We start from the raw sequence: 16,234 nt of genomic DNA, 5'->3' as shown, positions 1-16,234 counted from the left end.
TAGCCAGTCAAGGAATGAGGTGTCATACATAGCCAGTAAAGGAGTGAGGTGTTATACATAGCCAGTCAATATTTAATGTAAAATCATCATTATTTGTGGGATAATTGTTAATTTTGTTGATTAGAACAGTATACAAATTTAACACATGTCAGCTAATGAAAGATGTGAATTGCTCTCCAATGAAAAGTTTTTTCTTTTGAAAATAGGAAATAAATTTTATGCTGACATATTCAATGAGCAACGCTCTAGGAAAACCAGACTTGATGCATGTGTCTAAAGTATTGTCCCAGATAAGCCTGTGCTGTCTTCACAGGCTAATAAGGGATAACACTTTCCATGTTTATGGTAATTTTTGTTTAAATCAAATTCTCTTCATAGCAAAAATCCAGTTTAGGTGGAAAGTGTCATCCCTGAATAGCCTGTGTGGACTGCACAGGCTTATCTGGGACTACAGCTTATGCACATACATAAGGCCCATGTTATTTTTCACAGAGCGTAGCTCAAACGTTTGTACAGTATTTCTTAAATTGTAATGTCTGCTGCTGCTCACTTGGGTGCTGCTATTTGAGGGTGAACGGTACTTTCTCCAACTGGAAGCTGCTTATTGAGTGATCTACTGTACATACCAACACATACCTGTTGGTAATATTACAACGACACAATACCCACAATACCCGGTATGTAATCGGCTCCCAGGGAGAAAGGCATGTTGCTTCAGGAGCTGCCAAGATCTCGCACTGATTTCGTCCTCTGTCACTCAGTGTTTGTGTGTCTGTGTGCGAGTGATTGGTGCTGCTTGGATCTGGTGTCCCTTCAGTGTCTCAAAGGTTGACAGTTCTTGAAACTTTTGCCTGGGCATTGATATTAAATAGTGAATGGGTTTCAAACTGGAAACTTTTGCCTGGGCATTAATATAAATAGTAAATGGATTTCAAACTGGAAACTTTTGCCTGGGCATTGATATAAAATAGTGAACGGGTTTCAAACTGGAAACTTTTGCCTGGGCATTGTTATTAAATAGTGAATGGATTTCAAACTGGAAACTTTTGCCCTGGCATTGATAAAGTGACTGGACTTGAAACTTTTGACTGGGCATTGATATTAAATAGTGACTGAATTCGAAACTGGAAACTTTTGCTTTGGAATTGTTATTAAATAGTGACTGAATTCGAAACTGGAAACTTTTGTCTGAGTGTTGATTTTAAATAGTGACTGAATTTGAAACTTTTTGCCTGGACATTGATAGTGACTAAATGCGAAACTTTAAACTTTTGCCTTGGGCATTGTTATTAGGTACTGACTGGAATCGTAACTTAAACCTTAAATAGTGACTGGATTTGATTATTTTTCTGGTCACTAATACAAAGTCAGTCATGAATAATAATTTCTTATGGAATGGAAGCCATATATTGACAGCTCTCAGTGCAAGACACATGGGAAAGATGTAGTTATTTCGGAATTATGTTATCTCTTTAGGATTCCATCCATGCTGCAGTGTTATAACAGGAGTTTATTGAGTCTTTAAGGGACTTGCTCACAGTTTTTCGTATTTTAAAAATAAATCATAAACATTATTTTACTAACAAAACTGTTATATTTGGAATAGCTTTAAATATTTAAAACAAGTATCTTTAAAGTATATAGAGTTATTACAAATTCTAGTAAATTTACAAGCTGTGATTTGGATTTGAGGCATATAAAAAACACAAATAACACCATGACTTGTTGCAGTCAATATTATTAGTTGACATTCACGGACAGTTGCGATGTCTATGTTGCTAAAATAAACACAATTGGAAAGAAAATGTTCTGCCTATTCTACAAATTATTGTTAATTGAAAACTAAATATCATCATGTTAGACAATTCACCTTTTTCGCATGGTTTAAATTCAGTAAGCGACATGTTCGTTAAGGAATACAGTAACACATGTTTGTTAAGGAATACACACCCATGGCTCGCATGATCAGATAGATATTGAAAACAACATGTTTGGTCACAGTTCAATGTTCTCGTTCGATGAGCCTGAGCCTGAGTTGGAGATGCTGGAATGGAAATACCTGGTGAGTCTAGATACCTACGGAAAAAACGGCTTAATTCATGTTCTATTCCAGTTAACCCAAAGTGAAAGTGGAACCAGCATAAAACCTGGGATTTTTACAGCCTTTGAGTAACTGTCAGTCTGTTCAGGTTTTATGCTGTTTGCTGCTCATCACTATCTAAGGATTGGAGATGATTTGCTTTAAATAGTTGAATCTAGTAAGAAAGATCTTTAATTAAATATAACTTTCTAAGGGACTACAAATGCATTAAAATCAGATTTTTAGTGGTAAAGGGTTCAATTAACAGTTTTGAATTGCATTCTTACACACATGGGCAGTTTTGGAGTGAAATCAATGTATATGATGCAAGTTTTTTTAATTAAACAAATTTGATAATAATAAATACAACAGGAGAAACTGCAAAATGCATTATTGACAAAAAAGATTAATCCAAGATAAATGTCTTGTTCATGCTATACATAAAAGTGTGTTTGAAGTTATCTGCGCAAGATAACACCAAAAAACAGCAAATGTGTTTACCTTAATTAGTGAGATATTAGTGAGATTTGAGTGATAAGCAAGTAAAATTATCAGATTATGACTGATCATTATTCCCGGCAGCTGCCTTGCATACCTCTTGGTAATAGAGACTTTGGGGGGGGGGGGGGTGTATAGTTGTGAGAGCAGAGGCATTTCATTCTAAGCTGTGTTACAAAGAGCTTTTTAATGCTCCAGTTTTTATGCCTCCAGTAGGGTGGCATATAGCAGTTGAACTGTACGTCAGTCAGTCCGTCTGTCTGTCGGTCAGTCCGTCCGAAAACTTTAACATTGGCCATAACTTTTGCAATATTGAAGATAGCAACTTGATATTTGGCATGCATGTGTATCTCATGAAGTTGCACATTTTGAGTGGTGAAAGGTCAAGGTCAAAGTCATCCTTCAAGATCAAAAGTCAAAAATACAATCCAAGGGAAGTAATAAGCTTTAAAAGGGAGATAATTTCTAAACCTGCCAAATGATACATTGAAATTTTATTTCAAAGCGGCGCAATAAGTGGCATTGTTGTTTCTGACAAACACATATCTTGTTTAAACATTGAGCTATTGTATCCTCAAAGCAATCTCAGCTATTGTATATTCCAACCTATTTTATGCTACAAGTTATTGTATGCTCCAAACTATTTTACACTGAGCTATTTAAGACTTCAAACAAAAATAGCATAGCCTTTAATGCCCCCCCCCCAGTTGTGGTCGCAATTTGATATGCTCATTCAAAATCCATAGGTAAATCAATGTAACACATTCAACATTTTCATTTCAAAAATGAAGTCAGGTAGCTGGGCTCCATTTGGCTCAAAATTTTCTGTAGCCAAATTTACCTTTTTATGTCTTAATTCTTATTATTGTGGATGTCTTATGGGTGATATTGGACAACTTTGTTGCAAAATGGATTTATTTGTAGCCAAATATCCTTATGTGTAGCCATTGGCTAATTTGGCGAACTTTAAACGAATCTTAGTTCACTGTTTTTATATTGTTTTTTTCCTGCTACATTTTAGTTGATTGTAACACCAACATGCCTACTTTGCTTGTTGATCATAAATAATTTCCTTGAAAACAGGTCGCAAAAAAGAATAACAAAACAAGCGTCATTTACTGAAAAAATGTCTTCCAGTTAATTAAAATGATGTTTTAGAGGTGATTCCACTGCACATCTCAGTTATTTAGTATACTGTAACCCTAATCCTGGGAACCACTTGAGATTCATTCTTGCTGGGAACCACTTGAGAATCATTATTGAGCACACAAATGTCAGCTGTCTGGTAGAATTCCTGGAGCTCGGTTCCCAGCTTAGATCCGCATTCTTTGTGCACAATAATGATAGACTTTCCATCTGCGGTTCCCAGCTTAGATCCACATTCTGTCTGCACAACAATCAGACTTTCCATCTGCTTTATGAATTAGCCTCAAGTGCAGTGCTCCAGCTATGACTAAATGGAAGGGCTGCCCGCCAGCCCTTCCGAAGCCACGGCCTGCCCTTTTTAGTACATTTTTATTTTTTTTATTTTTATATACATTTTATAATTTATAATTCTCTTATTACGTATTTATTAATTTATTCCTCATTGTAGATATTTTATTTGCATGGTTTAATAAAATGATGGAAATAATATATTCTAACAATTATCAATAATGTACAAATTAATATGCAACAGGGAGCATTCTGGATACTAATGCACGCACAAAGTGCACTTTTGACAAACAAGCCCATCCCTGCCCTTTTCAAATGCTAGCTGGATAGTGTGTCTCACATTTTAGTGGCAACAAAGGTCATGAGTCCCACTCTGAGGAAAAACTTAGTAGCCTGTGCAGTAAACACAGGCTAGTCTGAGACAACACCATCCAACAAGACTACATTTTCTATTTGAAGAGACTTTCCTTAAAAAAAATCCATTAATGTCCAATACAGTACTAAATAGAGATTATACCAGAATATGCTAGATTTTAAGAAACCTCAATTTATCTGGCATTTCTATCTTACCTTGCCAAAATTAAAAAAAGTATGTAAAACAGACCCGATCCCAAAGCAAAGCATAGCATACGGACCTGTTCCCAAACTGAAATTGTACAAAAAAAAATGTGTCAATATTTGTTGAAAAATATCCCTATTGTGTCCATTTTGTTGATTTTTTTTCTAAATATGCCATTTTATTGATTTAAAAAATCCCAATTTGACCATACTCCTTTTCCCAAAAGTGTAGGAAAACCCCTGATATTAAAAACCTTTCAATTCACAAACTAAACCAACTGTATTTAATTGATGCATGTAGTTGGTCAAAAATTCTGCACCATTTCCAATCTCAAAAAGTATATAATTTTCAATGAATTGCCAAAATTCCCAATGGAAGTTCTCTATTAAACAATAAATAAAATCTATTTAAAAAATCTAAACTTTAAGTTCATCTTCCAGTATCTGTATGTGTTGTTGAACCGCACTTGATATGAATTAACAACACCATTTTCATTCTCAATGTTTAAGTATTAGTTCACAAAAAAACAATACCCATGTTTCCAATATTAGTCAAATAACAACATGATTTTCCCCTATTTAATGTGCCCCGGCTCCATCCTCCTTAAATGGGAAAAAAGCACTGCACAAATTTAGCAAACATGGACTCAATTGTGAGTCACCTCAGTGCTTGATTGACTCAGTAACTCGAAGTATATGACTATTTGTTAACAAAGTCATGTCACTGTATACTGTTGAAGTGCATTAGTTACACCAGGTATATGACTGCATATTGCTGAGCCATGTCACTGTATACTGTTGAAATGCATTCCACACATAGCTTATAGTCTACTACTGTTGGAGCTATCAAGACATACCTGGGATAATATGAGATCTGTGATCACCCTCATGGTATCACTTTGGTTTTGTGTGGGGATATATTGATGCATTTTGTGTAATTTGCTGCATTGGGGTAATTTGCTAGCTGAATTGGGGTATATTACTGCAGTTGAGGTAGATTGTTGGAGTTGGGATAGATTGCTGCATTAGGGTACATTGCTGCATTATGGTACATTGCTGTATTGGGTAAAATTGCTGCATTGGGGTACATTGCTGCATTGATGTCCATTGCTGCATTGGGGTACATTGGTGCATTAGGGTACATTGCTGCATTGCGGTACATTGCTGCATTGGGGTACATTGCTGCATTGTGGTACATTTCTGAATTTCTGTACATTGCTGCATTGCGGTACATTGCTGCATTGCGGTAGATTGCTGCACTGTCTTTTTAAAGTATTGGAACCCAATCCTGCATTGGTGTCATTGGGTGCATTGCTAGGTTGGGTTAAATTGTTGCTTTGGAAACAAAGCTGCATTGGGGTACGTTGCTGAATTAGGGTTCATCGCTGCATTGGTGTACATCGCTGGGTGCATTAGGGTATATTGCTGTATTGGTTCAACATTGCATTGAGATACATTGCTGCATTTTGGTAGATTGCTGAATTGGGGTACATTCATGCATTTGAGTACATTGCTGCATTGGAGTACATTGCTGCGATTGGGTACATTTCTTTATTGGGTAAAATTGCTGCATTTAGGTACATTGATTCATTGAGGTACACCATTTCTTTTGGGTAGATTGCTGCATTTAGGTACATTGATTCATTTCTTTTGGGTAGATTGCTGCATTGGACCAATTATTGGAGTTTTTGCCATTAGGATATTGATTGAACCCTGTCTTTCCCAGTGACTAGGTGGACAGCCATTTAATCTATAACATCTTGCCCACCCTGTCTTTCCCAGTGACTAGGTGGACACCCATTTACTCTACAACATCTTGCCCACCCTGTCTTTCCCAGTGACTAGGTGGACACCCATTTACTCTAAAACATCTTGCCCACCCTGTCTTTCCCAGTGACTAGGTGGACACCCATTTACTCTACAACATCTTGCCCACCCTGTCTTTCCCAGTGACTAGGTGGACACCCATTTACTCTACAACATCTTGCCCACCCTGTCTTTCCCAGTGACTTGGTGGACACCCATTTACTCTACAACATCTTGCCCACCCTGTCTTTCCCAGTGACTAGGTGGACACCCATTTAATCTACAACATCTTGCCCACAATCATTAGATTGATTGAACCCTGTCTTTCCCAGTGACTAGGTGGACACCCATTTACTCTACAACATCTTGCACACCCTGTCTTTCCCAGTGACTAGGTGGACACCCATTTACTCTACAACATCTTGCCCACCCTGTCTTTCCCAGTGACTAGGTGAACACCCATTTACTCTACAACATCTTGCCCACCCTGTCTTTCCCAGTGACTAGGTGGACACCCATTTACTCTACAACATCTTGCCCACAATCATTAGATTGATTGAACCATGTCTTTCCCAGTGACTAGGTGGACACCCATTTACTCTACAACATCTTGCCCACAATCATGAACCCTGTCTTTCCCAGTGACTAGGTGGACACCCATTTAATCTACAACATCTTGCCCACAATCATGAACCCTGTCTTTCCCAGTGACTAGGTGGACACCCATTTAATCTACAACATCTTGCCCACAATCATGAACCCTGTCTTTCCCAGTGACTAGGTGGACACCCATTTAATCTACAACATCTTGCCCACAATCATGAACCCTGTCTTTCCCAGTGACTAGGTGGACACCCATTTACTCTACAACATCTTGCCCACTTGATTGAACCCTGTCTTTTCCAGTGACTAGGTGGACACCCATTTAATCTACAACATCTTGCCCACAATCATGAACCCTGTCTTTCCCAGTGACTAGGTGGACACCCATTTAATCTACAACATCTTGCCCACAATCATGAACCCTGTCTTTCCCAGTGACTAGGTGGACACCCATTTACTCTACAACATCTTGCCAACTTGATTGAACCCTGTCTTTCCCAGTGACTAGGTGGACACCCATTTAATCTACAACATCTTGCTCACAATCATGAACCCTGTCTTTCCCAGTGACTAGGTGGTTACCCATTTACTCTACAACATCTTGCCCACGATCATGAACCCTGTCTTTCCCAGTGACTAGGTCAACACCCATTTACTCTACAACATCTTGCCCACAATCATGAATCCTGTCTTTCCCAGTGACTAGGTGGACACCCATTTAATCTACAACATCTTGCCCACAATCATGAACCCTGTCTTTCCCAGTGACTAGGTGGACACCCATTTAATCTACAACATCTTGCCCACAATCATGAACCCTGTCTTTCCCAGTGACTAGGTGGTCACCCATTTAATCTACAACATCTTGCCCACAATCATGAACCCTGTCTTTCCCAGTGACTAGGTCAACACCCATTTACTCTACAACATCTTGCCCACAATCATGAACCCTGTCTTTCCCAGTGACTAGGTGGACACCCATTTACTCTACAACATCTTGCCCACAATCATGAACCCTGTCTTTCCCAGTGACTAGGTGGACACCCATTTAATCTACAACATCTTGCCCACAATCATCACAGCCTCCTAGGCTGGTTATAATTTGCCAAACAATGTGTAGGCTGAAGTCTAAGAATAGAGAATATTTGTAAAATTGGAATATTCAGAAATTCCTTTAACTTTAAGTCAAACTTGGCGTTAATTGCCTCTATCTACGTATTTGTTTTTAACAACTTTCCGTTAAGGACATTATTGCCAGTAGTAGCCTGTGTATATTCAAAAGGAAGACATATTTTTTTTGGTATAATTTTATTCTTTACTCTTATGTGTAAGAAATTGGTGAATTTGTCTTGGTAAAAATGGTTGGGGTCTCTAGCTAGACAGGTGGATGCCCATATACTCTGCATCTTGACCTCAATGTTTTTTTTATTATCCATTTCAGGAGAGAGACTACACCAGTGATGAAGACCAAAGGGAGGGTTAGTACATTCTAGTAAAGTATGTTTTGCATTCTCCAAAACCAGAAATCCACAATTTATGTGTCCATGACAAAGTCCTTTTTTTAACCAATAAAATTCACGAGAAAAAAAATGATTTGACAGAAATTTATGTTCTGCAATATACTGTATTATAGCTACAGTTGCTCTTTATACTCGCAAATTGGACTCTTATTCAGAAGCCATTTAACGATTATGCAAGCACTCTTAAAATTTAAATTTGGGCGTGTAAAACTTCGTACAATACATGGTAAGGTACACAGTGCTCCAGCTATGCCTAAATAAAAGAGCGCACCGCCCTGTTCTTCTGAAGCCCCACCCTGCCCTTCCAAAATTAATGTATTCCTCTTTGTTGACATTTAATTTAAATGGTTGAATAATACTGGAAAAAATATATGTTACCAATTATGAATAACATAAAAATTAATATGCAACAGGTAGCATTCCAGATACGACTACTCGCTCGAAAATGCCCTTTTGACAAAATAGCCCCCCCCCTGCGCTTTTCAAATCCTAGCTGGAGCACTGGGTACGGTACTTGACATTACCTATCCGCAGTATCCGTACTGCAGAGGATAAGGCGCTTGCGTTGAAATCCAGAGGTCGCTGGTTCGATCCCGGGTCGAGGCACATACATGCCAGTCATGTTCCTGCGGAATGCTGACTGAAAAATAAAGGCTTAGCCAGGCATTAAGATGATAAGATGATAACTTATCACTTTTTAAAAAACTTAATGTTTAACTCATTATTCCAGAGCTGTACTACCAGCAGATAGAGTCAGGCAGCCTCCAGCCTCTGGACACCATCTTCGTCAAGAATGTCCGGGAGGGCGGGCCAGCACAACTTGCGGGCCTGAACGCTGGGGACCGGATCATCTCAGTCAACGGGGAACCAGTCACTGGGAGGTCTTACGGTCAGGTGATCAGCCTCATACAGCATACGACCTCTGACCTCAGTCTGCTTGTTGTGCCGAAGGAGGAGGACATTCTGCAACTGGTGAGTGCATTTCCTTAGCCAATATCCTCATAGTGAAGGGAAAGTCAATTCTCCCTTTGTCTTATTAGCTCCCTTTAGTGTAAATATTCAATAGACGACCTCTGACCTGAGTCTCCTGGTGGTACCCAAAGAGGATGATATTCTGCAACTGGTGAGTGAAGTTCCTGAGCCAATATCCTCATAGTGAAAGGGAGTCAACTCTCCCTTTGGCTCATTACCTCCCTTTAGTTTAAATATTCTGATGACCTCTGACCCGAGTCTTCTGGTGGTAACCAAAGATGAAGATATTCTGCAACTGGTGAGTGAAGTTCCTGAGCCAATATCCTCATAGTGAAGGATAGTCAACTCTCCCTTTGTCTTATTACCTCCCTTTAGTGTAAATATTCAACAGACGACCTCTGACCTGAGTCTCCTGGTGGTACCCAAAGAGGATGACATTCTGCAACTGGTGAGTGAAGTTCCTGAGCCAATATCCTCATAGTGAAAGGGAGTCAACTCTCCCCTTGGCTTATTAGCTCCCTTTAGTTTAAATCTCATGACCTCTGACCCAAGTCTCCTGGTGGTACCCAAAGAGGAGGACATTCTGCAACTGGTGAGTGCAGTTCCTGAGCCAATATCCTCATAGTCAGGGGTGTGATTTTTCTGCGGATCCGCGGATTTCCGCGGATCGGGTTGTCCCGGATGTCACTTCTGAGATTTGAGTAAATTCGTTTTAAAAAATGTGGGGGAGAGGGGCTACCACCGATTCCGCGGACGTATTTCATAAGCGGCCCGAAATATCCGCGGCCCGCGAAATCTCTCCGCATTTTACACTGGTAGATTCTGCCTAAGCCATATAATTGGCTGTCGTTTCCAAATCTTGCAATTAAAATCGTGTTCTTAAAATGCGCTCTGTGATTTGTTTGCAAATGGCGCCGTTGTGAAGAGAAAGTTAAGATTATTGAAATAACAAAAAGCAATCGAATAAACGACTGACATCACCTAGTCTGATAGGAATAATGAACTGTGTTTGTCGAAAAAAGACCACGTTTTAGATACAAGCAACACATATTTTGTTAAGAAATGTGCCCACTGAATTTGTGTCACGGAAACCAGTGTTTGCAAATTGGAGTTTAGTCTACTCGAGGAGTAAAACAATTTAGAAGAGTATCGTTCGAACATGGAAATAGACAAACATGATTTGATTTTTATATGTCTGTGGGTCTGTGTATAATCAGATTCATATGCATATTCTGCTTTATTATGTTTGTCACGCTGTTCAGTTAACTGAAATAGCTTTGAACTGAGTGAATATGTGAAATGCAAGATATTGAAAGGTAAACAAATTAAATATATTAATTTAACTCAGTTAATACATCATTAACACCAGAAAAACACTCAAGTGTGTTTGTTTATATTTAGTCTATTAACTGTAATTCAATACATTGAAAAACTGCTGCTATTGATCACAATAAATACTTACTTAACAGTTTACTTTGCATCCTCAGTATGTTAAATGTGAAGTTTAACAGGTTTTTATAAAGAAATATTGTTATGAAGTTCAGAAAGTTGTTTATTTTAATGTCTGTTTTTATGTTTGTCATTTCGTTATGCGCGCCATTCGCGTAGTCAAAATCAGTCAACAGAATTTTCCTCCCCTCTGACTTTGCCTCAATCACCCCCCTGATAGTGAAAGGGAATCAACTCTCCCCTTGGCTTATTAGCTCCCTTTAGTTAAAATACTCTCATGACCTCTGACCCAAGTCTCCTGGTGGTACCCAAAGATGATGATATTCTTCAACTGAAGAGTGCTGTTTCGGAGCCATTATCCTCATAGTGAAAGGGAGTCAACTCTCCCTTTGGCTTATTACCTCCCTTTAGTGTAAATATTTTCATGACCTCTGACCCAAGTCTCCTGGTGGTACCCAAAGAGGAGGACATTCTGCATCTGGTGAGTGCAGTTCCTGAGCCAATATCCTCATAGTGAAGGGAATGAACTCTCCCTTTCACTTATTAGCTCCCTATAGTTAAAATACTCTCATGACCTCTGACCCAAGTCTCCTGGTGGTACCCAAATATGATGATATTCTTCAACTGAAGAGTGCTGTTCCGGAGCCAATATCCTCATAATGAAAGGGAATCAACTCTCCCTTTGGCTTATTAGCTCCCTTTAGTTTAAATATTCAACAGACGACCTCTGACCCGAGTCTTCTGGTGTTACCCAAAGAGGAGGACATTCTGCAACTGATGAGTGCAGTTCCTGAGCCAATATCCTGATGGTGAAAGGGAGTAAACTTTCCTTGGGCTTATTACCTCCCTTTAATTTAAATATTTAACAGACGACCTCTGACCCGAGTCTTTGGTACTCAAAGAGGAGGACATTCTGCAACTGGAAATGACTGAAAACTTAAAAAACTTTGAAATTGTGAATGGGAAAGTATTTTGGCCACACATTAGACTATTAAAAAACAATGCAAATTAGTGGACCCAGGTTATGGAAAGAACCTGTACTAAAATTGCAATTCACTCACAGCAGTTGCAACCACAACTTTTAATAATTGATTTACCAATTTCAGGGTGATGATGCAATCTTCTTGTCATTGAATAAATTCAATTGATATTGATTTCCTTTTCAAGTGATTTCTATTGCCAGCCATTTCCATTTCAAATTATTTTCCTTTCCAGTGATTTCTATTTTCAGCAATTTCCTTTTCCATTTCCAGTGATTTCTATTTGCTAGTGATTTCCATTTCAGGCTTATGAAAACTCGAGTCAATCATTTGACTCGGACTACTGCAGCCAATCAGCACACACATACAGTCGCCAGTCATCAATGGACAGCAGCCAGCGAACCTCACGAGAGAGTCGGGATCGTAAGGTCCTCTCTACAAGTTCTTTAGACGCCAACGTTTTACTTGAGGGTCAAGAGCCGGGTGGGGGTCACGTGCTCCGGACTCTCCGAACTTCAACCTCGTACACATCCGGGCTTGGCGGACTACGGGACTCGGGGCCCATGTCGGAGGAGCAGACGATGAACAAGTCTGTGTTTCTTGATCGGAGGCGGGAGTTTGAAGCCCGTGCAGCTCAGGAAAATGTAAATCCAAATGCGTCGAAAGCGTATTCGTTTGGGTTGTACTTCCCCAAAAAGGAGGCGAAAGTCAACAGTTCGGTGGAGAATTTAGCCCGGGAAGTGGCTGTGAAAAGATCAAGGGAATCTGTTCTTCAGCCGACGGACTCACAGGAAAATATTTCAAAGACTCAGGGGCAGCCATCACGAACACGGAATGTGCCGATTGAGTATCGACATAGCAGCAGCCCGGATCCCAAGATAATGGAGAGGCTCAAGTCTCAGACAGAAGTTTCCACTCGGGTCAACGGGGCATCGTCTGGGTCGGGGTTCAGTTCCTCCATCAGGCACAGTTTCCCAGACTCCGGACTTCAAGTGTGGACGTCCCCGCGGCGCAGGACGAGTGATACCAACTCCCCGCACGGGTTTCTTGGTGGGGGCACTCCAATACCTGATGGTAGCCGACAAGAAGTTGGTGGTAGCAATGCGAACAGCTGGCAATACGTGCCCGTCATTTCTGACTCTTCCATTGCTAGAAGTCAAAACATGTCGGCTAGTGTTGATAGCATCGATCCGCGATCGAATGTGTATCACACGGAGCACCAGTTACGAACTGCGTACAACAAAAATGCGCCTATGATGGAATCGACCCCGAAACACAAGCCCCCTCCTAGCAGGACGTTTATTGTAAAGATAGGTGACGGGGAAGATCGGAGTACCACACCTGTGGCGGGAAATGCAGCGTCGTATGGAGCTGCCTTCGCCGTGACTCGATCTCCCAATGCGACAGAAGTGGAGATAAGGCACAAATCGCGAGAGCCGAGAATTCTCGTTTCTCACAGAAAGAAACAGTTTGAGGAGAGGAAGGACTTAACACCGCCGGTGGGTAACGCTGTGACTCAAAGATATAAAACAGAAGTGACGAGTTTTAGGAAGTTTGACGGTATTCAGGCGCGCCTGGCCTCGTTTGAGAGCAGTAGCAGCGCGGAGCAGTCACCTTCACGGTCCCAGACGCCCGTCGGCCCGGCGGGTAAAACCCGTCAGCAGTCGATGGAGAGACTCACGTCTCCAGAACCACAGGGGTGCAGCACACCATACCCCACTCAGGTAAATACTTTTTTCTTTGTTTTGTAGTTGGTTTTCGCCTCCACATATTACACATTTTCAAATTGTATTGTTAGTTATCATGTTTATTTGTAAGTATATAATTGAGTTCCTTTAACAATGTTTTCAATTTGTTCAGGGAAGTTCTGATTCAAATTATTCAGACTTGACAGCCAGGTATCAATTCTGATTATTCTGTGTATTATGTAATACTATCTTTTATTTAAATTTTGTGCCTAAGAGCATTGCATTACTGTATGATATTGACGTCAATTCTTGTGGTTATGTTATAATTGGACAGATTTCTCTTTCTTTCAGCTGATTTTCTGCCTTTTAAAAAAAAAATTATTTCACCAATAGTTATGAATTTAGGCCAAAAAAAAAATAGGTCCGTTTCTGGTCGCCCAACCCTGTCTCTCGAATCGGCGCGAACCTTCAACTTTATATTTACAAAAATTTTTTTTTTTTTTTAAACTGTTCATTTTCATTCATATAGGATGTAATATCAAGCAAACAAAGCATATATATACATGCATTTCTTATTATAAGCTTTAGTAGCTGCTAAAAGGTATACTTTGTGCGATTGGGAATATAGCGGAATTTTGGCTATAAAATCAAGCAGAAAAAAGCCCTGACAAGTGAAGAGTATTATTGTAATGCTGTAAGGGGGTTGGGTATTTACCTTGCTGTAAGGGGGGTTGGGTATTTACCTTGCTGTAAGGGGGGTTGGGTATTTACCTCGCTGTAAGGGGGGTTGGGCATTTACCTCGCTGTAAGGGGGGTTGGGCATTTACCTCGCTGTAAAGGGGGTTGGGGCATTTACCTCGCTGTAAGGGGGGTTGGGCATTTACTTCGCTGTTAGGGGGGTTGGGCATTTACCTCGCTGTAAGGGGGGTTGGGCATTTACCTCGCTGTAAAGGGGGTTGGGCATTTACCTCGCTGTAAGGGGGGTTGGGCATTTACCTCGCTGTGAGGGGGGTTGGGCATTTACCTCGCTGTAAGGGGGGTTGGGCATTTACCTCGCTGTAAAGGGGGTTGGGCATTTACCTCGCTGTAAAGGGGGTTGGGCATTTACCTCGCTGTAAAGGGGGTTGGGCATTTACCTAGCTTTAAAGGGGGCTGGGCATTTACCTCGCTGTAAAGGGGGTTGGGCATTTACCTCGCTGTAAGGGGGGTTTGGCATATACCTCGCTGTAAGGGGGGTTGGGCATTTACCTCGCTGTAAGGGGGGGTTGGGTATTTACCTCCCTTGTGGTGGTTCTTAACCCTGCACCACTTAGATATGTATTTTGACGCATTTGTAGTTGTTTAGAAACTTAAATTAAATGAAAGGCCTTTCTTACTAGATTCAAGTTTAAAAGGCTTTATTCCAACCCTTAGATGAGCAGCAAACAGCTTCAAACGTGAAGAGACTGCAAGTTACTCGCAGGCTGTTCTGGTTTTATGCTGTTAGCACTAAGCCATTTTCACTTTGCATCTGAGTGGGAAAGGTTAAGATCACACCCCTGACTTTGTACTAGTATTTGTTCTATATATTTTCACCAAAGGACTAACATTACTTTATGAAGTTGACGTAACTTCAGGACTTTATGTTTAAATCAATCCTACTGATGACGGTTATGGCTGAAATTTGTGTAGTATTTAAGGTATTAAAATAAACAAAAGTAACTTTGTAGGGTATATTTTATTAAATTATGTAATTTCTACCCAACTCAGTGAAATTATATTTTTTACCCAACTCAGGGAAATAATGAATCAAAGTAATTGTATATAACTATTTTATTTTTACAAAATTCAAGGAAATACAGAATCAATGTATGCAACTATTAAATTTCCAACCAACTTTGGGAAATACGGATTCAAATTATGTAACTATTTTTATTTTAACCCAACTCGGGGAAATACTGAATTAAAGTATGTTATTATTTTGATTTCAACTCAACTCAGTGAAATGCAGAATCCAAGTATGTAACTATTTAATTTCTACCCAACTCAGGGAAATACAGAATCTAAGTATGTAACTGTTTAATTTCTACCCAACTCAGGGAAATACAGAATCCAAGTATTCAGAGGGGACTCCCATACGGATATACTTGTCCCAAGGGAACTCCAAGACCGCGGGATCTCCCATTGTTGAGATCGTTCCCATGCCATCCTCATATAAGATGGATTCCGCAGCGCCGGACGGAAGGTCGGCAGGATTTATTTCTCACAGCGGGGAGGCATCGGAGCAGGTGGAGAATGATGGGCAGAAGCCGGTCAGGAAAGGGTCGTTCCTGTCTGCTGTTAACGCCCCGTACAGTCGATGTAAGTGTAGAGTGGTTCTATATGAGCTTTGTACAGTAGATGTAAGTGTAGAGTAGAGTGGTTTTGTATGAGCTCCATTGTGAAAAAACGTGGCTTTACAGGTTTTTTTTCCCAATTTTTGGGAAGATAGCCCATGGCTTTGGAATTGGGAATTTTATCGGCATATTCATGAAATTGGGAAAATAAATTCATTAGCCTTTTTTTCCACACGAAAAGTCCACTGATTAGGGAAATACTAAATATGATATAACCCTTTATAATCATTAAAATTAAAAGAACAAAATCATATAAAACTTTGTTAGATGT

General features: G+C 40.0%; 1 protein-coding gene across 4 annotated transcripts in view; it reads left to right on the top strand.

Moving 5' to 3' along the window:
* Positions 1-16,234, top strand: part of LOC127863158 (uncharacterized) — a 123,221-nt gene that overhangs the window by 62,812 nt on the left and 44,175 nt on the right. For all 4 annotated transcript variants that reach the window (XM_052402552.1, XM_052402563.1, XM_052402572.1 and 1 more), the window contains 4 exons: positions 8,421-8,457; positions 9,230-9,471; positions 12,206-13,624; positions 15,667-15,928. In XM_052402552.1, the coding sequence (XP_052258512.1) occupies positions 8,421-8,457; positions 9,230-9,471; positions 12,206-13,624; positions 15,667-15,928 (1,960 nt within the window). The remainder of the gene's footprint in view (positions 1-8,420; positions 8,458-9,229; positions 9,472-12,205; positions 13,625-15,666; positions 15,929-16,234) is intronic.

This window comes from Dreissena polymorpha, chromosome 1 (assembly GCF_020536995.1).
Source record: "Dreissena polymorpha isolate Duluth1 chromosome 1, UMN_Dpol_1.0, whole genome shotgun sequence".
NCBI classification, from domain to species: domain Eukaryota; kingdom Metazoa; phylum Mollusca; class Bivalvia; order Myida; family Dreissenidae; genus Dreissena; species Dreissena polymorpha.
Note: the sequence above shows the minus strand (reverse complement) of the source record. Positions and strands in the feature narration are given on the sequence as shown.